Source organism: Mobula hypostoma, chromosome 6 (genome assembly GCF_963921235.1).
Source record: "Mobula hypostoma chromosome 6, sMobHyp1.1, whole genome shotgun sequence".
Taxonomy (NCBI): domain Eukaryota; kingdom Metazoa; phylum Chordata; class Chondrichthyes; order Myliobatiformes; family Myliobatidae; genus Mobula; species Mobula hypostoma.
This window is the reverse complement of record NC_086102.1, coordinates 80,699,299-80,724,569: the sequence shown is the minus strand read 5'-3', so window position 1 is coordinate 80,724,569 and position 25,271 is coordinate 80,699,299. Positions and strand designations below refer to the sequence as shown.

At 40.3% G+C, this 25,271-nt stretch overlaps 1 protein-coding gene across 2 annotated transcripts in view; it reads right to left on the bottom strand.

Annotated features, from left to right (window-relative positions):
- Nucleotides 1-25,271, bottom strand: part of sh3kbp1 (SH3-domain kinase binding protein 1) — a 267,662-nt gene that overhangs the window by 185,679 nt on the left and 56,712 nt on the right. For both annotated transcript variants that reach the window (XM_063051077.1, XM_063051078.1), the window contains exon 3: nucleotides 2,360-2,483. In XM_063051077.1, coding sequence (XP_062907147.1) covers nucleotides 2,360-2,483 — 124 coding nt within the window. The remainder of the gene's footprint in view (nucleotides 1-2,359; nucleotides 2,484-25,271) is intronic.

Here is a 25,271-nt window from a genome sequence, read left to right as displayed (position 1 = left end):
CCTAAGATCAGCAGCAAGCTCTTCAAAAAAAAAACACCACCCCAAAACCCAACTTCCAGGTTCTTAACATCAACATAAGCTCCATTTGTTAACAATTCAAAAACCAGAAAACTTACGCACTACAAAATAGAATTATACTTGAAGAAAAACAATTCCACCAAAATGCATTAAGCTTAACTCAAAGTAATAGTCGAAAAGAAAAGATATGAACTAAGAAACACATAAACAAACTTTAACCAGTAACCTACCCACGAGAAACTATGAAAAAAATTCACTGACTTGAAAAAGAAAGATCAGGGAAAAAAAAGGAAAAAAAAAGTACTTGTCCACCATTTTAAATAATCAAACCGAATCTGAGGAATTGGAAGTAGCAGGGAGACTTTCGATAAATTTATGAACTTCTGTAACCAAGTTAAACCACTTTTTTTTCCTCCAGTAGCGAGAGTTATTCAGAGACGAGCTGGAAAACGCAGATTGTAGAACTCTTTTGTGACTCCTTTATATTTGGCATGTAAACTCAGAACTTGGGGAGCATAATCCTCAACAATACAGACAGATTGACCCTTGTATTCCAACTTTCCTCTCCGACGTGCTTCCATAATCAAAAGGTTTTTCACCTTATAGCAATGAAAACAGAGAATTACTGGGCGTGGCCTTTGGCTCGATTCTGGTTTAGGCATAAAAGTACGGTGAGCTCTGTCTAAGGGGTCGGAAGAATATCATTCCCAAAAATCTCACAAAGTAGAGAAAAATTCAACTGGAGATCCAATTTCGGTAGCCTCCGGCAGCTGAGGAGTCATAAATTTTGACGTCTGCTCCGACCTTCCAGATCCATAATTTTGGATATTAACTTGCTGTTATAATCCCTCAAGCTGGAGCAAACAGTTTCCAAATCGTGAAAGCGATGTCCTAAATCATCGGTAGCAGACTCAAGAAGAGAAAGATGTCCAGCATGGGCCTCCACTTTGGAATTAATTTGATCTAATTTGGATTCCAACAAACCGAAAGAAGTCTTAAATTCAGACTTAAGTTCGGACATTATATCTTGTTGGTGCTGTTCCAAAATAGAAACTACCTTGGCAGAGCAACCAGCCGCAGGAACTTCTTTTTTCCCCGATTTGGCGGTCTTTAAAGCCATTGTAAGACAGGCGTATACACAGGCAGGAGGGAAAAAAAATTTGAACAATCCAGAGTTAAAAAAAGGAAAGAAGAAGTGCGGAGATAAGAAATAAAACAGAGCGACAGCTTTAAGTGACTAAACCATCGCTATCTTAACCGGAAGTCCCCAGGGTAGACCTTGTGGCGCAAATCGTCAAGGCCCTTTGATCTTCCTGTTGCTCCAGCGGCGTCTACCATGGTTACGGCATCTTGGGTTCCCCGGTGCAGGTCGCTATGGAGGAGAGTAATGCGCCCCGCTCTGTCCCCCAAGTTGGGGAGCCTGGGTATGCTCCCTCCACTGGGGCTCTTTGGGAAGGCACAATGCTTGGTTCCCAGGTTCTCTCTCCGGGCCCCGCCTTCATGAGTCCTGCCCGTGGGTGCAGGGGAGGCATACTGCTTGGTCCCTCGTCTTATTCCTCGGGTCTTAAGGCACTTTATCCGCCGTCTAGCTCTTCAATCTCATCATCAATCTCGCATCCCACTCCTGACACCAATGCGGCGAGCATTTGGTCCATAATGAGAGACAAGGAAGCTCTTTAACTCAACAACTGTTTTATTGTGATAAACACAAAACAGACCAGGCACCATGACCCAGAGAGTGAACCCAACCAGTCTCACACCGACAGGGGAGGTGACATCACACACCCCGGTTACAGTTAGGGTGACCTACAAAAACAAGCAAATAACTGTATAACCCAAGCTAAAATGTAACAATAAACAAACTGGAACTTCCCACCATAATCCCACAAAAGCATTTTAACACAAGAACAATAAACAGTACTGGTCATAAGAAATGCAGGGACAGGCTGTCGACCATGCCCCCACCCAGAATGTCACAATAAGTTCATTCACTTATATAGAGCCTCATTGGCTGTTAACATTTATAGCCTTGATCAGTTAGTGGTTAAACCCAGTCCTGTTGGAGACAGTTATTATCTGGGTATTTGCTATTTATCAATCAACGTCTGTGTGTTGTCTAGTCTTGTGTCACATGTATATGGAACTGGCTGAAGACAGACAAAATAAATTAAACATCATACAATCGTCAGTGAGCAACCTTCTAACCTCATTATGGAATATTTTCTCCATAAGGTGAATCAATTTGGTGAATACATTTTCTAACACTGGGAACTTTAGGTGAAAGCTAATGCAAATGCTTCAGTATTGACTTTAGTCAGAATTATGGGCATTGTAGATTTACCTTTGCCAGGACTCTTAAGAGTAGGTTCATTTGAAGACACCAGGCTGCCATTGGAGAACTCGCCTCCACACACCTCTGTAGGTTTTTTTGGTTGATTTTCTTTTTTTGCATCTTTTTTTATTTCCTATAAGAAACAAAGAAGTAAGTTATATTTGTGTTGTACTAGATCTCATGTAAAAAGAAATAAAAAGCTGTGATTATGATAATAAACTAAATCTAAATATAAAATAAAATTTTAAAAAAATATTTACAGATACAGCACATAATAGGCCCTTCGAGCCACACAGCCCTGCAACCCACTGATTTAACTCCAGCCTAATCACGGGAATATTTACAATGCCCAATTAACCTACTGACCTGTATGTATTTGCACTGCAGAAGGAAACCAGAGCACTCGGAGGAAACCCTCAGGAAGGAACAAACATATTTGCCTACAGGCAATGCCAGAATTGAACTCCAAACTCTGACAACCCAAGCTGTAATGCTAACCACTATGCCACCGTGGCACCCCCAAGGGAGAGTTTGCTGCATAACTTGGTTTAAAATTCGGGCCTTATAAACCAATTTACCAAGCAAACTTTCCATTTCTAGCAATTCTTCTAATGTTACAGGAATTCAGGGATAGAAGAAATGTATTTTTGTTGTTCATATCACATAACAATTTTACATTAATTTGAAACAGAAGTGACAGATCTTATATATTGTTTCCGTAATGCAAATAGGTTATAATGCAATTGATGGATTGTTATTTGCATTATGTGTGCCATATTGATTATAGTGCAATCGTGATTGAGAAAACCTTTTTAAATCTGTCCTTTCCGTGCTTTCATTGTAGCCTGTTATGCTACAACGTAGGTTTCTATAATTGCCATGTCTCTTAGAACGCAGCCATTGTGTTTCCACAGAACTACCTCCATTCATGTTTAAACGTTCAGACAACTCAGGATGTCAGCCACGGTCATATCTTGAGATATGTGTGTGTGTGTGTGTGTGTGTGTGTGTGTGTGTGTCTGTCTGTCTGTCTGTCTGTCTCCAGACAAGGCAGCACAGTAATTAAAAATAGGGATGCTACTGCTCTCAGGTTCATCAACTCTGATTGGATCCAGAGCTGTCTGGCTGTACATTCCCTCTGTGTCTGACCACATGGTTTACCTCCCCTCCCCACAACCATCATTCTCTCTCATATCCCAAAGACATAATGGTGGTGGATTAATTTATCTTTTGAGCAGATGAGTGGTAAGAAAATCAGGGGAGTTGATGAGTGGGTATGAGACCAACAGTGAGGAATGTAATTGCTGGGATTGTTCAAACAACCACCGTAAACTTGATGGGTTGAATATCTCCAATTTCATATTTTGAGAAAGATGAAATACAAAATTCTTTTAACTTAAAGTTCAAATGTACTCATAACATAATATCCACTCAGACCAGGCATGGCAAAGATAAGATTACAAACACTCAAGACAATGATTTTTACCAAGTACCTGAAAAATTCTTCAAGAAAGCTTTGTCTTGTAACATTCTAAATGGTTGAATGCACCAACCCCGCTCAACAAAACAGAACCACAGGATTCTGGATATAATCTACAACCAGAATTGGGCATTCAAGCCATAGTTTACTGCGGTTACATTCAGAATTCCATCCAGGGGGTCAGTGTGAACATGGTGGAGCATTACAAATACCTGGGGATACGAATTGACAATAAACTGGACTGGTCAAAGAACACTGAGGCTGTCTACAAGAAGAGTCAGAGCCGTCTCTATTTCCTGAGGAGACTGAGGTCCTTTAACATCTGGCGGACGATGCTGAGGATGTTCTATGAGTCTGTGGTGGCCAGTGCGATCATGTTTGCTGTTGTGTGCTGGGGCAGCAGACACCAACAGAATCAACAAACTCATTCGTAAGGCCAGTGATGTTGTGGGGATGGAACTAGACTCTCTGACGGTGGTGTCTGAAAAGAGGATGCTGTCCAAATTGCATGCCATCTTGGTCAATGTCTCCCATCCACTACATAATGTACTGGTTGGGCACAGGAGTACATTCAGCCAGAGACTCATTCCACTGAGATGCAACACAGAGCGTCATAGGAAGTCATTCCTGCCTGTGGCCATCAAACTTTACAACTCCTCCTTGGAGGGTCAGACACCCTGAGCCAATAGGCTGGTCCTGGACTTATTTCCTGGCATAATTTACATATTACTATTTAATTATTTATGGTTTTACATTGCTATATTTATACTCTATTCTTGGTTGGTGCAACTGTAACGAAAATCAATTTCTCTCGGGATCAATAAAGTATGACTATGACTATAAAACAGCTTACTGGAAAAAGAAAATTCTTCCAGCTTCCACAATTGCACGACAAGTAGGAAACTATTACACAAAACTTCAGTTTCTTCTCTCATACTTGTAAGCATTGCAAGATGCAGTCAGAAATTGAAATACAAAGTAGACAAGCAGAAGAAAACTGAACTAATGGTCCAACTTTTCAAATTGAAAGGCATCAACCCACTCACTCCCACCCACCCCACTTCCATTTAAATGGTCAAAAGCCTGGCAGCCCAAAGAGTAGAACTAAATCCACCATTCAATCTAAAGCTCAACAGAGAAGTCAGTGTGCTTACCTGCCTCATCTTAACCCTATCTGAGCAAGCTATTGTGCTTTTTTATTAAATTCTCCTTAATTGACTTCATGTTTTCTTGGTTTGTTTTTAAATATAAATAGTATATTTATTTTGTTTTAATTCATGCATGAGTCATGGTTGTAGACATTCAAACATTCAAATCTGATGGCACCTACGATGCAGAACGGTCCCACTATTTGAAAAAGGCAATTTAGAAGGGGCTTGCCACATGTGTGCACAAAGGTGCCATTCAGCAAATGGCTACACCAAGCAGGTTGCAGTAAAGAGCAAAATGTTTCAAAAACAGGCACCTAAAAAGCTCAGGCAGCTTTACAGGGAGTGGAGAATTTCCCCATGCCCCACAAGCTTTGTATTATGGCTTTTCTTATTTAAAAAGGACATAAATACACTAAAACACTTTGTAGGTTTACTAGAGCTTACAGCAAGGGAGTTTAGAGAACTGAAAGGTGATTTGATAGATACATATAAAAATCTGGAGACAGACGAAATAATGTTCTGAGCATCACAAGACTTTGAGACTCTCCTCTCAGAGTGATAGCAGAAGCAGAGCCTTAAATACTTTAAGGCAAATTCCTGATGAGGATGGGGGTGAAAAATCAGCAAGGGTAGATTAGTAAATTGATGTTCCCATCAGTTCAGCCAAGAACTTATCAAATGGAAAAAAACAAGCAACACGCACAAAAAATGCTGGTGAACGCAGCAGGCCAGGCAGCATCTATAGGAAGAAGTACAGTCGACATTTTGGGCCGAGACCCTTCGTCAGGACTAACTGAAAGAAGAGCTAGTAAGAGATTTGAAAGTGGGAGGGGAAGGGGGAGATCCAAAGTGATAGGAGAAGACAGAAGGGGGAGGGATGGAGCCAAGAGCTGGAAAGTTGATTGGAAAAGGGATAATACGAGGCTGGAGAAGAGAGAGGATCATGGGACGGGAGGCCTAGGGAGAAAGAAAGGGGGAGGGGGAAACCCAGAGGATGGGCAAGGAGAGGGACAGAGGGAGAAAAAGGAGAGAGAGAAAATTTTTAAATAAATAAATAAATAACGGATGGGATACGAAGGGGAGGTGGGGCATTAACAGAAGTTAGAGAAATCCAATGTTCATGCCATCAGGTTGGAGGCTACCCAGATGGAATATAAGGTGTTGTTCCTCCAACCTGAGTGTGGCTTCATCTTTACAGTAGAGGAGGCCGTGGATAGACATATCAGAATGGGAATGGGATGAGGAATTAAAATGTGTGTCCACTGGGAGATCCTGCTTTCTCTGGCGGACGGAACGTAGGTGTTCAGCGAAACAGTCTCCCAGCCTGCGTCGGGTCTCGCCAATATATAGAAGGCCACATTGGGAACACCGGATATCACTATATCAGTATATCACTCCAGCCAACTCACAGGTGAAATGTCGCCTCACCTGGAAGGATCGTTTGGGGCCCTGAATGGTGGTGAGGGAGGAAGTGTAAGGGCATGTGTAGCACTTGTTCCGCTTACAAGGATAAGTGCCGGGAGGGAGATCGGTGGGAAGGGATGGGGGGTACGAATGGACGAGGGAGTCGCATAGGGAGCGATAACTGCGGAAAGCGGGGGGGGGAGGGAGGGAAAGATGTGCTTAATGGTGGGATCCCGTCGGTGGTGACGGAAGTTACGGAGAATTATATGTTGGACCCGGAGGCTGGTGGGGTGGTAGGTGAGGACAAGGGGAACCCTATTCCTCGTGGGGTGGTGGGAGGATGGGGTGAGAGCAGATGTGCGTGAAATGGGAGAGATGCGTTTGAGAGCAGAGTTGATGGTGGAGGAAGGGAAGCCTCTTTCTTTAAAAAAGGAGTACATCTCCTTCACCCTGGAATGAAAAGCCTCATCTTGAGAGCAGATGTGGTGGAGACAGAGGAATTGCGAGAAGGGGATGGCATTTTTGCAAGAGACAGGGGGGAAGAGGAATAGTCCAGGTATCTGTGAGCGTCCGTAGGCTTATAGTAGACATCAGTAGATAAGCTGTCTCCAGAGATAGAGACAGAAAGATCAAGAAAGGGGAGGGAGGTGTTGGAAATGCACAAGGTAAACTTGAGGGCAGGGTGAAAGTTGGAGGCAAAGTTAATGAAGTTAACGAGCTCAGCACACGTGCAGGAAGCAGCGCCAATGCAGTCATCGATGTAGCGAAGGAAAAGTGGGGGACAGATACCAATATAGGCTTGAAACATGGATTATTCCACAAAGCCAACAAAAAGACAGGCATAGCTAGGACCCATACAGGTGCCCATGGCTACACCTTTAGTTTGGAGGAAGTGGGAGGAGCCAAAGGAGAAATTATTAAGAGTAAGAACTAATTCCGCTAGACGGAGCAGAGTGGTGGTAGAGGGGAACTGGTTAGGTCTGGAATCCAAAAAGAAGCGGAGAGCTTTGAGACCTTCCTGGTGGAGGATGGAGGTATATAGGGACTGGACATCCATGGTGAAAATAAAACGGTGGGGGTCAGGGAACTTAAGATCATTGCAAAAAATTCAGAGCATGAGAAGTGTCGCGAACATAGGTAGGAAGGGATTGAACAGGGGGGGGGATAAAACCATGTCGAGGTATACAGAAACGAGTTCGGTGGGGCAGGAGCAAGCTGAAACAATGGGTCTACCTGAACAGGCAGGTTTGTGGATCTTGGGTAGGAGGTAGAAATGGGAAGTGCAGGGTGTGGGACTGTAAGGTTGGTAGCAGTGGATGGGAGATCCCCTGAGCTGATAAAGTTGGTGATGGTGTGAGAGACAATGGCCTGGTGCTCCTTAGTGGGGTCACGATCGAGGAGTAAATAAGGAGGTATCCATGAGTTGTCGCGGTGCCTCGGCAAGGTAGAGGTCAGTATGCCAGACTACAACAGCACCCCCCTTATCGGTGGGTTTTATAGTAAGGTTAGGATTAGTGCGGAGGGAGTGGAGAGCACAGCGTTCGGAAGGAGTGAGGTTGGAATGGGAACAAGCTGTGGTGAAGTCGAGACGGTTGATGTCCTGTCGGCAGTTAGCGATAAAGAGATCCAGAGCAGGCAGAAGACCACAGCCGGGTGTCCATGAAGAGGAGGAGGGTTAAGGATGGGAGAAGGAGGTCATTGGTGGGGGTGAGAGAGTCCTTGCCGAAGAAGTAGGCTTGAAGACGGAGCCGGCGGAAGAAAAGTTCAGCGTCATGATGTACGCAGAACTCGCTGAGGTGTGGGCAAAGAGGAACAAAGGTAAGGCCCTTACTGAGGCCAGAGTGCTCTGCCTCAGAGAGTTGAAGGTCGGAGGGTATGGTAAAGACCTGGCATGGATGAGAAGTGGGATCAGCGGGGGGAGGGGGAGGGAGGCTGGTAGCGTCAGTGGAAAGGGGAGGGTTAGGGTGAGAGGAAGAAGGAGCCTCCGAGGGCCCAGGAGTAGATGACGAGATGTGAGGGAGACGGGGTTGCAGAGTGGTGGTGGGGGAAGGGGAGACGGGAGTTCCAATAGCAGCACGTGAAGACCCGGCCTGGAGTTCAAGGCTGGGGTCACAGTTGGTGGTTGCGCAATGGAAAAAATGTGGCCAGCACACACTCCTAAATTGGTTTTTGTTATTGACCTACACATGCTGCCTGGTCTGCTAAATATCTCTGGAACTTTAATTTCAGAGATCTAACAACCATAGTCTTATTACTGCAAGATACATTCAATATTCAGTTGAACATTCTGCTGCTTGTCCACTATTTTGCTGTGGAGTTTGCATCATAGAAAATTAATATCTATGAAGACTTTCTAAATGATTCTGTACTCTCCATAATTGGAAACAGTACCTTGTCATCTGGCTTATGTAGCCCCCCCCCCCCCCGGCCACCCTCAGGGTCGCTCGGCTCGCTGTTGTCTAGGGAAACAGCCTCGGCCCTGCCAAACTGGATAATTCATTTGTGTGGATGCTGTGTGAGGTACCCAACCCCGCCCAAATAACAGACAATACACCAGATGCAATTAAATGATTTACAGTTTATAGATATTACTGGAGCTATATAATTAAAAGAGAATAAAATATAAAAGGAAAATAAAAGGCGCCACACTTATCAAAGTTCAATCTCTTCGTTCACAAAAACCGTTGGAGCTCAAGGACCTTCTTCTTCACCCTGCGACCCCCTCAGACCACCTCGACCGGCCGCCTGGGTCCAACAACGGTGGTCGACCAGACGCTCCACACGAGTCCGTCTCTGTCTCCTCGCCGAACGTCCCGCTCGGGGTCCGACCCCGTTAGCGGACTCACAGCACCTCGTCCATCCTTTGTCTCGCTCTCCCGCCTTCTCCCCCAAAACCCCGCGCATACAGTATCTTCAAATACACCAAAACCTAACAACTATCCCAATTGGTTAATAGCATTCTCTTATCAGACTCTAAAGCAAAAACAAACTGTTAGCGCAAACTTTCTCAGTGTTTAACACAACAAAGCCGCATTCCCCAGATTAACATAACAAAGACGCCATTTTAATTAGCCTCCGCAGTAACATAAAAATCGAAACCCCCTTACACTTATCTATCAGTGAACAAAATGATGGGACCAATTCCTAACTCGTGAAACCAGGAACAACCTTAACTAAACCAGTCTGGCAAAATGCAGAAATTTTACATTGGACCGGTACTTTAATAACTTACTTTACTGAATCCAAAGCTATAAATGGTACAGTTAAGTCAGAGTTCAATCAACCAATTTGAAATCAGGAAGAGATCCTACTGGGCTGGGTAAAACATAGACCTGAACACAATTGCTTTGATTGCTGCTTGAATTCCTGCAAAGTTCTAAAAATCAATTACAAATCATATACCCTTAATATGAGTGAGACAGGCGGTGGGGGGGGAAGAGGTGACAGAGAGAGAAGGAGGGGTGACAGAGGGAAGAGGGGGTGACAGGGATGGGAAGGGAAGGTGACAGGGAAGGGCAGGGGGAGAGTTGACACGGGGATGACACGGAGAGGGAGGGTGAGACAGAAAGAGAGGGGGGAGAGGGTGTGACAGAGTGAGGGGGAGACAGAGAGGGAGGGTGTGACAGAGATAGAGAGAGAGAGATGAGGGGAGTTGGGCAGAGAGAGAGATAGATAGTGACAGAGAGACAGAGGGTATGACAGAGAGAGACAGAGATACACACACACACACACACAGGGTGTGAGAGAGAGACAGACAGAGGGTGTGACAGAGAGAGAGAGAGAGCGAGGGAGAGAGAGACAAGGAAGCTGTGACAGAGACAGAGTGAGGGAGAGAAAGAGTGACAGAGAAAGAGAGGAAGGATGTGACAAAGAGAGACACGGAGGGTGTGTGTGAGAGAGTGTGACAGAGAAAGAGAGAGAAGGATATAACAGAGAGAGAGAGAGAGAGAGAGAGGGGAAGGGGCTGACAGAGAGGAAGAGAGAAAAGGTGTGACAGAGAAGGAGGGAGAGAAGGGGGGGCTGCGACACGGGGGGGGTTCCTTCACCCATGAGAAATGATCTACTAACCATTAACTCTGAATATTAATAGATAAGCACACTGTTTTTTTTCTTGTTGGGCTACAGGGCAAACAGATGTGCAGCATTTACTGGTCAGGATTATGTGCCGAATTTTCTCACGGATACTAAACCCACATTTTCCGAATCCAAAGACACAAGATATTAGTTAAAAGAAGATGAACACATTAACACAGCAAGAATCACAAAACAACTGCATTTATACCCTCATTTGCAATACTGCACAAGTAGATTTGGTGTTTATATCCCAGGGAGAACATTCTTGTTTTAGGAGGTAGTATAATTAATATTTGCCACTTTCCTGGGAAGACAGGGTTATCCCACAAGGAGATACACCACTTTCAGGAGGGCTAAAAGTAATCTTTCTTTTTAGGGTTTTTTAGGCTTTTTTTCCAGTGGAGCAACTACAGTTGGTCTTAAATTAAGGATTTAGCCATACAGAACAGACACTACATTTCGGTTGTGCACCATGCAAGGCAACAACACGTTACAGTAGTTCTGTTTGTTTGTGTGTCTTAACGTTATTTAGCATGTTTCTTTCATTTGTTTTTGTACTGGCTAGCAAAACTGTGAAATAATAATGGAAATTATCTGTTTAAGAACATCTTCATCATCCTTCTGTCTCTCGAGACATTTTATTCAAGTGCTTTGACTATAGTAATGGAGGAAAATTGTGTATGTGAGGGAGCAGCTACTTGCAGCCTGGAAGCAACCTTTGTTTGCCCAGCAGAAGCTCAATATTCCAGACGAGCTGAGACAGAGATACCAAGGCTGCAGATCGGGTAGAAAGCAGAGCAACAAGAGACAGAGATATAAACCATATCTCCCAGTCTATCATTATGGGGAACGTAAGATTCCTGGCAAATAAAATGAAGGAACTAGCAATACTCACGAGGACACAGAACAAATATCGGAAGTACAGCATTATGAGTTTCATCGAGACATGGTTACACAAGCAAATCCCTGATTCCAAAGCTACTGTGAATGGGGTTTCAATGATACAAGTAGACAAAGTTTAGATAAGAGGAAGGGAGGTGATTTGCTGTGCTTATGAACAACAGATGGTGTAATCTTGGTCACACTTCAGTGAAAGGACAAATTTGCAATCCAGACATCAAAGTGCTTGTTGTGAGTTTGCATCCGTATTATCTACCACGCGAATTCAGCCGTGCCATATTGCTTGTTGTCTACATTCCGCCTTCCCGACACTGTGTGTGACATCATACACACTACCATCACGAGGCTCCAGACTCTGCATTCCAAAGCATTCATTGCGGTATCGGGACACTTCAACCATGTTTCCCTCTCGACAACCCTACCCACCTTCAATCAGTTTGTCAAATGTCATACAAGAGAAAATAAACCACTGGACCTCTTGTATGCAAGCGTTAAAGATGCATACAGCTCCACGGCCCTACCCCCACTTGGAAGATCAGATCATAACCTGGTTTACCTCATGCGCTTGTACAAGCCCAAAGTACAGCAACAGCTAGTTACCCCCAAGACAATAAAGAAATAGTCTCCAAAGGCCATCGAGGCCATGAAGGGCTGCTGTGAGATTACTGATTGGAATGTATTTTGTGAACCATATGGGGAGGACATTAATGGACTTACTGATTGCATCACTGACTACATCAACTCCTGTGTGGACACTGTAATACCATAAAGGACTGTTCACTGCTTCCCTAACAACAAACCATGGGTCACCTGAAGGCTCTTCTGAACCACAGAAAGAGAGCCTTTATATCAGGAGACAGGGAGGAATTGAAACATATGCAGAGGGAGTGAAAGGAGGAGATCAAGGTGGCTAAAGTGGAATACAGGAGAGAGAGGAGAACAAGTTTGGGCAGAGTAGCACACGGGAGGCATGGAGAGGCATGGAGAACATCACCGGCTTCAATCAGCCTAGCTGTAGAGCCTCAGAATACAGCTGTGAATGGCTAATGAGGTAAACCAATTCTTTAATAGGTTCGACAATTGCCCTCCTGTTCACAGCCCCCTCAGCACTCCAGTCCAGGTGCTGAGTCACCCAATGCTCCCTCAGAACCAATGCCACCCCTCATCCCTCCTCCAGTTCAACACGTGGATGAACAACAGAGGCTACCAATGTCTACATGCCTTCCTTGCCCTGCACCTACCAACTACTATTGTCCCAACCTTTATCTCCCCAGTCCCCACCTTCCACCAACTCACCAGTCATCATGGACCCACCTTCATAATTGAGCAGGTGAATATGGCTTTGGAGAAACTCAGACACAGCAAAGCACTGGATGGTGTGAACCCCAAGGTCCTGAAGGAGTTTGCTGAGCAGCCATGTGGAGTTCTCCAGAGCATTTTCAATCGGAGTCTCAGCCTGGAAAGGATCCCGACTATGTGGAAAACATTATCACAGAGGAATAGCCAGAGTCGCCTCTTCTTCCTGAGGACACAGAGGTCCTTTAGAGTATGCAGGCCTCCTCTTCACATGTTCTACCAGTTTGTTGTCGCCAGAACAATCTTCTATGCAGTAGTGTGCTGGGGCAATGGCATTAACATGGGTGATGACAACAGGCTCAATAAACCGATTAGAATGGTTGGCTCCATTATAGGAATCAAACTGGACACACTGGAAGCTGTGGTACAACAAAGAACCCTACGGATAATCCTGGCAATTCTGGACACTGTTTCTCACCACGTGCATGTTGGCTAAACAGAAGAGCACTTTCAACAATAGAGAAAGACAACTGTGGTGCTCCAAAGAGCGCTCTGAGGTCATTCCTATCCTCAGCCATAAAGCTCTACAATGAGTAGACCTATAGCCAGGGAAGTGATCATCCCCCCTTCTGTTAGACTGTTTAAAGTAACTTATTTTTTTATTTATTCTTTTTACTTCTCTTCTAATATTGTATATCTGTGTAACTGTAATGCTACTGGGACACTGTAATCTCCTTTGGGATCAATAAACTATCTATCTATCTGCAAGGAAAGAGATCTTCAGAAGGCTGTGAATCTTTGGAAAGCCAGCTCAAAAGGGCTTGGTTTGCTCAGCTCATCAGTGTACCTTTTCAGACCATATGAGAATCAAGGGATATGTGGATCAAGAGGCTAGTCATTACATGATTCTGAATGGTACATGTAAAGAACTGCATGACCTACGCTTGCTCCTAACTCTTATGACAGCATTTCTTTTAGACTCACGAGGCAAACATTCATAATTGGCTATTTGGTAGCAGTAGTAATGGAATATGCATCACAAAATTAACAACACAGCGTCCCTTCCAATTCCTTGTGTTGTACTAATAGTACTCTGTTTGATACTTTAATAAACCATTTCATTATATTTTGTGATATCAAAATTAATCTTTTCTGTGCATCCATAGTGGAAAATGTCAACAAATCTTTCAGGCATAATTAAAGCATATATTATGTCCTAAATGCAATGGAAGTATTTCAATTATTATATAAAGCTCCATTCCATCAGACACAGCATGATAAAAGGATTCGTACAGGAAAATTATAGCAAAAACTACCATCAAACTTTAGATTTGGAAACCCTTCAATTCTCAATTAGAGTGAAGTATTTTCTATAAAACAAAGCTTCCACCACAGAAAGTGGCCATTTGGGCCATTAGAAACATGCAAACACTTCAAGCAGAGGTATGAACTTAAATTCAATTTGAGTATTCTCTATGGGAAAAAATTTTGCAGAACCAATCTCAAATCATAAGGAATGATACAGAATCCATCAATAACAGAAGAAGAAATCCAACATTGAGACTAGGAGAAGAAAAATACATAGGAACAATCATGTGCATCTATCAGACAAGGATAAAACGGTGCTTAGACTTGGATGCACCCAACAATCCAGTGTCTTGTCAATATTTACCTGTCAACATTTACCTCACATGACATTGCCCTACCAAGTGAACCAACTAAGCACAGCAAAACAACAGTTGGCTCAATCCCACCTCTGGTTTCCTTCCACATTCCAAAGACTCCTTCATTAGGTAATTGGCTCAAAGAACTGAAGGGGAATTCAATGGATTCAATGGGAACATGCTAGTGTAAGTTACAGAGATATAGGAAAATAAAAAGTAAGGGGAATGGGACTAACAGGATGCTACCCTCCCCTCATGGACCAAATGAAATGAATAGCATCCTTGCATGTAGTTACAAGTATAAAATAAAAGGGAAAAAATGTGCATGTGAGAACCCCATAGCTATACATACCCTGTCTATGCTTTAGTGATAACTGGTTAAATACTTAAAATTGTTTATGTGCAAATCAATCTCATATTTAATAAAAATTCAAAGTTATCTAACTTAGTCAGCTGTTCTGGTTTAAACTTTGAATTGGTAGGGGTTAGACTCTTGGTAGGCGTTAGACTTTTTTGTGTAATAAATTAGTATATTTTAATATAACTTTGACTAACCTACATGAATACGGGGTAATGAGATTGTTATTATGAATAGATATAATGTAATTGGTAATTGTTTTTTTCGACCTTTATATATACTTCCTTGTACTCTGTATTCTTCTATGTAGAAACTAATAAAAACATTGAAAGAGAACTTTGAATTGAAAATCATCACAACCTTTAATCATTGAATTCTCCTTCAATCTGCACTGCAATGTTAATATACTTTTTTTTTCCAATATCAACGTCTACATTAAGGTAACGGTAGAATAAAAAAGATAAAATATAACAGTCTTTTTTTGTTTTAACACTTCCATTTGTTGGTGGTTTCCTTGAAGTTAACATCAAGTAATGAACCCTGACATTTCCTCCTCTTTCTTCTCTCTTAAAAAACTAACACTTCCAATTATTATCCAGCAAGTATCATACATGAGCCACTTGAGAGGATGTTTTCACAGTGCACTAACAGGACTGCCAGCATCAGTATGCTCCTCTTATCCTTTAATATAGGTTATTTCCTGGAGTGTTTTTTTAATGATGGAGCAGTATACAGTAAAAGTTTTTACTTTTTTGAATTATGTCTATGCACCTTGAGCTGACCACACGGCATGTAGCTGAAGTAACAAGGAATGCCTCTTAGATAAGCAATTTAGATTTTGACAGACCTAATAAAATGGTCATTAATTCTGAGCTACAAACACAAAATGCTGGAGGAACTCAACAGGCCAGGCAGTATCTATAGAAAAAAAAAGTACAGTCGACGATTCAGGCCGAAATCCTTCAAGCAGGACTTTAAACTTTAGAGGCATACAGAGCTTAACTTTTAGAGGGATACAAGGACATAACTGATCTTGTCAAGGTAAACAGAGGAAAGCCATTCACATTAGTGGATGATTCATCAATTAAAGAAACAGATGTAAAAGACACACAGAAGTGTAGAGAGAATTATTTTATTTAATAACCTTAATAATTGGCACGATTTGAACTGATATCAGAGAGTAATTTGGGACTATGGAAGTGGTGAGCAGAATTCTCTGCCCCAGAGTACAGAAAACAATTTCTAGTTATGGGTAAATAGAAGGAAAAGTTCCTGCACTGTGTACGAAGAGAACTCTTCAATCTATTTACTTATAATAATTTATCTTTTCCCTGTCTACTTCTAAAACTGAACTTAGTTTGCTCTGAAACAGAATTTAGAGCAAACTTTTCTTACTTTCACCAGATTTTAACTGAGAAAATATCTTTAATTCACTAATAACTAAGAACAAATACTAGTTACCAAATATATTGCAGAATTATTCTTGTAACCAAGCTTCACTTCCATTTATTTTGATGCCACTCCCACCTCACCTCCTGAAGTATCAAAGTTGAGGTAATATGAGCAACGTCAGTTAAAAAAAATTGTAATACCAATTTAAATGTAAGAATATTTATAATTACTATTCAACATGAAAATCAAATCAGACTTAATAAATCAAGTCTTCTTGTCAATAAGATAGCTTACATCTTCCATTACAGCTTCTCATGGAAGAATGGAATGATATCTGACTAATTTCAAAACAAGCAGCAATTTTTTTGTTCTGATGTGACATTTTCTACACTTTTTTTTGCACATTTGTTGTTTGTCAGTCTTGATGTGCAGTTTTTCATTGTATATGGTATTTCTCTATTCTACTATGAATGTTTGCAAGAAAATGAATCTCAGGGTAGTATATGGTGACAAATGCATACTTTGATAATAAATTTGCTTTGAATTTTGAACTGTGGAAGAAAATTCTGAATAAAGGGTTAAAATATCTGAGTTGTTAACACCTTGCAACTTCCTTTAATTAGTGATATGCCTAGTGCTGGCCTTAGTACATAACACTGCTGCCTAAAGAAGTTGAAGACAGCAAAGGTCATAAATTGTAGGAAGGACCCTTTGGGCTGTCAAGGTTCTGAGAATTAAAAAGTGTGTCTGGTTTTCCTTCACCTGCCAGTTACTAACATATAAAACAAATTATACCTTTGTACTTGAATGACTTACTGGATCTAAGGATTTAATGAACCTTCATAGATCGCAAGTAAAGGTTCGCCATTCAGCTTGGGTTCTCAGCATGGTTGAACATAGAATAGTACAGCACAGTACAGGCCCTTCAGCCCACAATGTTGTGCCGACCCTCAAACCCTGCCTCCCATATAACCCCCCCACCTTAAATTCCTCCATATACCTGTCTAGTAGTCTCTTAAATTTCACTAGTGTATCTGCCTCCACCACTGACTCAGGCAGTGCATTCCACACACCAACCACTCCCTGAGTGAAAAACCTTCCTCTAATATCCCCCTTGAACTTCCCACCCCTTACCTTAAAGCCATGTCCTCTTGTATTGAGCAGTGGTGTCCTGGGGAAGAGACACTGGCTAGCCACTCTATCTATTCCTCTTAATATCTTGTATACCTCTATCATGTCTCCTCTCATCCTCCTCCTCTCCAAAGAGTAAAACCCTAGCTCCCTTAATCTCTGATTATAATCCATACTCTCTAAACCAGGCAGCACCCTGGTAAATCTCCTCTGTACCCTTTCCAATGCTTCTACATTCTTCCTATAGTGAGGCCACCAGAACTGGACACAGTACTCCAAGTGTGGCCTAACCAGAGTTTTATAGAGTTGCAATAACCTATTTTAGTTTCAAGGATGTTTTAACAAATTATCTCTGTGTTTTGTGGGCAGACAAGAGACCGTCTCTGGCATTGGCTGAGAACTGATAAAACACACAGGACTGACCTTTTTTTAAAACTTTGACTGGTGTAATTGACTATCTGTGTGCATGTATAAAAAAGGCTATGACTATTGTTCTTTGGAAGACTTGACGATTGCCCTGTTAGCGAGTCCATTCATCTCTTATTCATGAGTAAAGGTACTTTCTAGTCACTTCGAAGTCTGAGGCTACGTCTATACTACACCGGATAATTTTGAACCATAGAACCATAGAAACTACAGCACAGAAACAGGACCTTTGGCCCTTCTTGGCTGTGCCGAGCCATTTTCTGCCTAGTCCCACTGACCTGCACACAGACCATATCCCTCCATACACCTCCCATCCATGTATCTGTCCAATTTATTCTTAAGTGTTAAAAAAGAACCCGCATTTACCACCTCGTCTGGCAGCTCATTCCATACTCCCACCACTCTCTGTGTGAAGAAGCCCCCCCAATGTTCCCTTTAAACTTTTCCCTCCTCACCCTTAACCCATGTCCTCTGGTTTTTTTCTCCCCTTGCCCCACTGGAAAAAGCCTGTTCTCTTCGTTTTGACCCTCTGTCTACACTAAAACGGCATTTTCATCCCCCGAAAACAGAGATTTTCAGAAACGGTCTCCAGAGTGAATAAATCTGAAAGTGCCTAATATCTGTTGCAGTGTGTACGGGGTAACCGGAGCTTTTTAAAACCGCTGTCATGACGTGCCAGAACAGATGGCGGCAGCGCTGCATTTCATTGTTTTCTTACTATTATTATTATTATTACTACCTTATTGTTGCCAAACAATTGACAATAAAGCATACATTCATCACAGCGATATTTGATTCTGCACTTCACAGAACCTAACAACTTCAGAACAGACGGCAACGAGGCTGAAGCCAGAAGAGTTAGAAATGTACTCAACAAATACTTCGACCCATAGCTTACTGAATAAATAAGTATACTCACTTTGCCCTGTTTTCAGTCCTTGCTTGTATGAAGGTGGTTTACATATTTATGCAAGTACTTCTCTGACAATAAATGTGTAACAGCCTAATGTAACATTGTATGGAAATACAAGATAACACTGATGCAGACATGTTTTATACATTTAACAAGGTGCTTTATTAATGCAACAGAGTTAGTCAGTTTTTCAATGTTCGTCGTCAGTCGGGTCATACTGTCCGTGAACTCCCTATCGGTTGCCTCCATATGCTCCAGTATTTGTTTTTTTTAAGTTTTAAGTCCTCCTGCGCGAGAGCCAAGAGCAATTCCTTTTAAGTTTTTCTAGAACGCACACTAAGTATACCGTTTCCTCTTCGCTTGTTTTCTGTGTGTCCTGCACGTGCCCAGTAGAGGAGGTTCGCCCAAATATCCATGTTAGTGTGGACAGAGATATTTTGAAAATCGCTTAGTGTGTACGCCTGTCGTTTTTACTCGAAACCGGCGTTTTCAAAATTATCCAGCACAGTGTGGACGTAGCCTGAGTCCAATTAGCTATGACCAACTTTAATTGAATTTCCTTAGCAAATTAATTTCCCTAACATGAACACTAACTAAAATCAGAACAATCTGACCTTCAATGGAGTCTGAAGTGCTCAAGCTCACAAAACGAACAGAAATAGTGATAACATGAATCTTATTGAACCTTGAAAGTCTGGAATGTTTCACTGATGATTTGCTTTACCTTAGGAGAATTAGGTTAGCTGACAGCTAGTTTTTCTTACACCATGAAATAGCAGTTGAAAAATGTCAGAAAATAATTCAATGCTACAAGAATATTCAACAAAAAAAATTCAAATATTGTTATCCACTGAATTACTGACTTCAAGGTTGAAATCAACAGAACAATCCATACATAATTCAAATAGAGCAAGAAAAAGGATGCATACAATAATCCCTTTTATTCAGCAAATTGGCATATGAAAAATTTAAAAAGTAGTCAATACAATTAATGGTAATCATGGGACTTGCAGATTATTGTGAAAACACATTGGTTTATGCAACTTGCATCTTACAGAAGGAAACATGCCCTTCTTAGTTAGTCTGCCCTTTATATGATCCTAAAACTGAAAAAGCGTACTGTAGTTGACTTTTAACTATCATCTGAAATGACCTGCGATAGGTAATAAGTGTTTGTCTACACAGCAACAGCCACCATGCAAAAATAAACAAAACGTGATGATAATAAAATTGACAAACATATATTCTTTATATATAAGGAGAAGATGGTGGCGTGACGCAGCATGCGCAGCCATTCCGAATGATATCGTATGTGTTAACTAGGAGGCCGTGCACAATCCTGATTTGATGGAGGCAGCCGTGAGAAGCATGGAGGAACACCTGGAGAAACTTCTGAAATGCCCACTTTGCTGCCGCTGCTACTGTGCAATCGAGAATCTCCGGAGGGGAAGGCCCCAAATCCTCGGCTTTGCCTATTGCCGGGGCCGGGGTCGAAACACTCAGCAGAGATGGTGCTTGGTGCTCAGTGTCAGAGAGCTGGTCGGAGGCTCGGAGTTTTCGGACAGACTCGGAGTCGGACTGTGGCCGGATGCTTCCAGGATGCTGCATCGGCAAGTTTGCAGCGCTGGAGGTTCACCATCTGCGTGAGATGATGGGACTTTTGAGAAACTTTGAGACTTTTACTGTGCCCATGGTCTGTTCTTATCAAATTATGGTATTGCTTTGCACTGTTGTAACTATATGTTATAATTATGTGGTTTTTGTCAGTTTTTCAGTCAGTTTGTCATGTGTTTCTGTGATATCATTCTGGAAAAACATTGTATCATTTCTTAATGCATGCATTACTAAATGACAATAAAGGAGGATTGCGTGTCCTCAAAATCTAATCCAATCTAATTTAACCTTCCCCACTGGTGGGGGGCGTCATGTGATGACGTGGGTTGAGACGTGTAAATTCAGCTCTCCCGCAACAAATTAGTAAAGTACCGTTTAAATAAAACAAAGTTGGTAAATATTTTTTGAAAACTATTTATAAACTTTGTAAGACTACTTTACGATATGCCTCCTAAACCGCAACAAAAGAAGTCTGCTGTTGTGAAGCAGCCGCGAGACGGGAAGAAAAAAGGGCCTACTGCAACGATGGAGCCTCGGACTCAGGTTGGATCTCCTTTGGTAGAACAGGGAGCAATGGCGGTGGCAACGGTTGCTCCGAAGAAGACAACGGAATTGCGCATGCGCAAAGAAGAGCGCATGCGCAAATCGACACAACGCAAACTACAAGAACCGACACCCACTGCAATTGAAAATGATTCAGAGTCAGAACTGGATTCTGCAGAGAACACAGATGAAGAAGAGGAGGAAGAACTGGAAGCGATTGGAAGTAAAGGAGATGATAGAGACATAAGAGAGGTTGTATTGCAATCAACGGCTGAATTAAGGAAAGTAAGAGAGGAGCTTAGAGATACGAAGAGATGCTATAATAAAGTTATGGAAAGACAGGACAAAATGGAAAAGAAGCTTCAGAAGATGGAAAGAGAAATGGGGCTTATGAATGATAGAGTGGAAAAAACAGAAAATGATTTGCTTGTCTGGAACTCGGAAAGAAACCGACTCTTGGAGAAAGTGGACATGTTGGAAAATTTCAGTAGACGTAATAATATTAAAATTGTTGGTCTTACAGAAGGTATGGAAGGAGAAAAGCCAATAGAATTTTTTCAAAGATGGATCCCAGAGGTTTTGCAAATGGGAGAGGAGGCTCAATCAATTGAAATTGAGCGCGCACATAGAGCTTTAAGACCAAAACCAAAAGATGACCAATATCCACGATCGATTTTAATAAAATTCTTAAGATTTCAAGACAAGGAAAGGATTCTACAGGCAGCTGTTCGAGCTGCCAAAGATAGAAAAGGGCCATTGATAAAGGGAAAAGAGTTTTTTTCTACCCTGATATAAGTTACGAACTTTTGAAGAAAAGGAAGAAGTTTAATCCAGTGAAAAAAACCCTATGGGAGCATGGTTATCAATTTACACTGCGTTATCCTGCAACTTTGAAGATTTTTTTGTCTGGTGGAGAAAAAAGATTTTTTGATGACTACCAGAAAGCAGAGCAGTTTGTGCAAGATTCTCTGAATATTCACCAGATACAAGAACAAACTCAGGAGGGCGAGATAGATTGAAGATGAAGATTGGGTTTAAGAATGGATTTGTTGGATTTTTGAAGCTGGATGAATGTATAAATATAGTATTAATTATATGAGGGGGGTAAGAAAGGTTAATACTGGAGGAAATTAGCTGGGAATAATAACACTAATTTTGTCTATATATATATATATATATATAACTTTTTTTGTTGCGGGGGAGCTGGAAGAGGCACTGATCGATTGCTACGTTAATCATGTGTGCAAGTGTGGCTTTTGCCGCGACCCGCAAAATGGAGGGGAGTAGTGTTGTGTATCTTTTCATTCACAACATTAGTGGGGGGGTATTTTGTTTTTTCTTTTTTTTTTCTATCTTTTTTTTCTCTTTTTGCCTGGAAGGTTGGGGGGGGAACACATAGCATCATGGTGAAGTTTAAAGAGATTCCCCAAGGAACTATGAGAGTTGAGAAGATAAGTAATGTTTTAGATTGGAGTAACTTTGTTAAGAATAATGACTAATTTATTGAATTTTTTGAGTTTTAATGTTAATGGGCTTAATGGACCAGTGAAAAGAAAAAGAATCTTAACATATATTAAAAAAATGAAGATAGATTTAGCTTTTTTACAGGAAACGCACCTAACAGAAACAGAACATCAGAAACTAAAGAGAGATTGGGTGGGTAATGTTGTTGCGGCCTCATTTAATTCAAAAGCGAGGGGAGTAGCAATTTTGATTAATAAAACGTTACCAATTAGAATACAAAATGTAATAACTGATTCTGCGGGGAGATATGTGATTATACATTGTCAACTTTTTTCCGAACTATGGACTTTTATGAATATTTATGCACCAAATGAAAATGATGCAAAATTCATACAAGAAACTTTTTTGAATTTGGCAGATGCACATGAAAAAATATTAATTGGAGGAGACTTTAATTTTTGCTTAGACCCAGTCTTAGATAGATCAACCAAGGCTGTTATAAAATCGAAGGTAGTAAATCTAACTTTATCATTGATGAAAGATTTAAATTTGATTGATATATGGAGAAGAATCAATCCTAAAGAAAGAGACTATTCGTTCTATTCCCATAGACATAAAACTTATTCAAGGATAGATTTTTTTCTATTATCAATGCATATTCAACACAGTGAAAAATATGGAATATAAAGCAAGAATATTATCAGATCATTCTCCTTTATTAATGACAATAATAATGGCTGATAAGGAAGAAGTGGCTTATAGATGGAGATTTTAATTCAACATTATTAAAATGTCAAGATTTTTGTGATTTTATGAAAAAGCAGATTCAATTTTTTTTGGATACAAGTTTTCATTCAGTGGAGAATAAATTTATATTATGGGATGCGATGAAAGCATATCTTAGGGGACAGATAATAAGTTATACGTCTAAAATTAAGAAAGAATATATGGCAGAACTAGATCAATTGGAAAAAGAGATTACAAGAATAGAAAAAAAATCACAAAGATATATGTCAGAAGAAAAACAAAGACAACTTGTCAATAAGAAGTTACAATATAATACACTTCAGACATATAGAACGGAAAAAGCAATTATAAGATCTAAACAAAGGTATTATGAGTTAGGTGAGAGAGCACATAAAATTCTTGCCTGGCAGTTGAAAACAGAACAAGCTTCCAAAACAATAAATGCAATTAGAACAAGGGCAAATAAAATATCTTATAAACCTCTTGAAATAAATGAAACCTTTAAAAATTTTTATTCTGAATTATATCAATCAGAATCCCAAAACGATGTTAATGAGATAGAAAGGTTTTTATCACAAGTTTCTCTTCCAAAATTGAATTTGGAAGAACAGAGGGGATTAGATATGCCTTTTACATTAAAAGAAGTTGAAGAAGCTTTAGGATCACTTCAAAGTAATAAATCTCCAGGAGAAGATGGTTTTCCACCTGAATTTTATAAAAAATTTAAAGATTTATTATTTCCTCTTTTTATGGAACTATTACGTCAAGCAGAAAAAATACATAAACTTCCAGAATCTTTTTCAACAGCGATTGTAATAGTATTGCCAAAAAAAGACAGAGATCCTATGAAACCAACATCATACAGGCCTATTTCTTTATTGAATACGGATTATAAAATAATAGCAAAAATTTTATCGAATAGATTATCTAAATATTTACCAAAATTAATACATATGGATGAAACAGGATTTATTAAAAATAGACAACTGGCAGATAATGTAACTCGGCTACTCAGTATAATTCATTTGGCACAAAAACGGGATGAGAAGAGTATAGTAGTAGCTTTGGATGCAGAAAAAGCATTTGATAGATTAGAATGGGACTTTTTATTTAAAGTATTAGAAAAATATGGGTTAGGAACATCTTTTATAAATTGGATTAAAACTTTAAATTCTAACCCTAAAGCTAAAGTAGTGACAAACTCTCAAATTTCAACACCATTCCAGCTAAAAAGGTCAACTAGACAAGGTTGTCCACTATCACCTGCTCTATTTGTATTGGTGATAGAGCCATTAGCAGAACTAATTAGATTGGATTCAGATATTATGGGTTTTAGAGTTAACCAAAAGGAATATAAAATTAATCTTTTTGCCGATGATGTTTTGATCTATTTAACAAACCCACAACATTCGTTACATAAATTATCTTCTAGATTGGTTGAATATGGGAAGGTATCAGGTTACAAAATAAATTGGGATAAAAGTGAAATTTTATCTCTTACTAAAGGAGACTATAGTCAATGTCGATTAGTAACCCAATTTAGGTGGCCGGTAAATGGTATAAAGTATTTAGGTTTAAGACTTGATAGTGATGTAAAGAATTTATATAAATTTAATTATTTACCACTATTGAAAAAAATTCAAGAAGATCTTGACAAATGGATGATACTACCAATAACATTAGTAGGTAGAGTCAATGTTGTAAAAATGAATATATTTCCGAGATTACAGTATTTGTTTCAAACATTACCAATACAATTGCCACAGAAATTTTTTCAAGAGTTAAATAAATCTGTGAGAAAATTTCTTTGGAAAGGTAAAATGTCAAGAATATCATTGGAAAAACTGACATGTAAATTTAGGTTAGGAGGGTTACAACTTCCAAACTTTAAAAATTACTATGAAGCAAATCAACTTAGATTTATTGCATCTTTTTTCGATGATCAAAAACCAGCATGGATTAAAATAGAATTAGACAAGATAGGAGAAAATAAACCTGAAGATTTTATATATAAATGGGAATCTAAATGGATACGGGAAAAGAAAGAATCTCCTATATTAACACACTTGATTGATCTATGGAATAAGATAAATGTTGATAAGGAAACACAGAAATCTCTATTAGCAAGGAGACCTTTGTTTCAAAACAGACTTATTCCTTTTACAATGGATAATCAACTTTTATATAATTGGTACCAAAAAGGGATTAAATTTATAGGAGATTGTTTTGAGCGAGGTATATTGATGTCATTTGAACAATTAAAGGATAAATTTAAAATATCTAATAATACTTTCTTTTGTTACTTTCAGTTAAGGGCTTACTTAATAGGTAAGCTGGGTCAAACAATGTTTTTGCCAAAAGCTA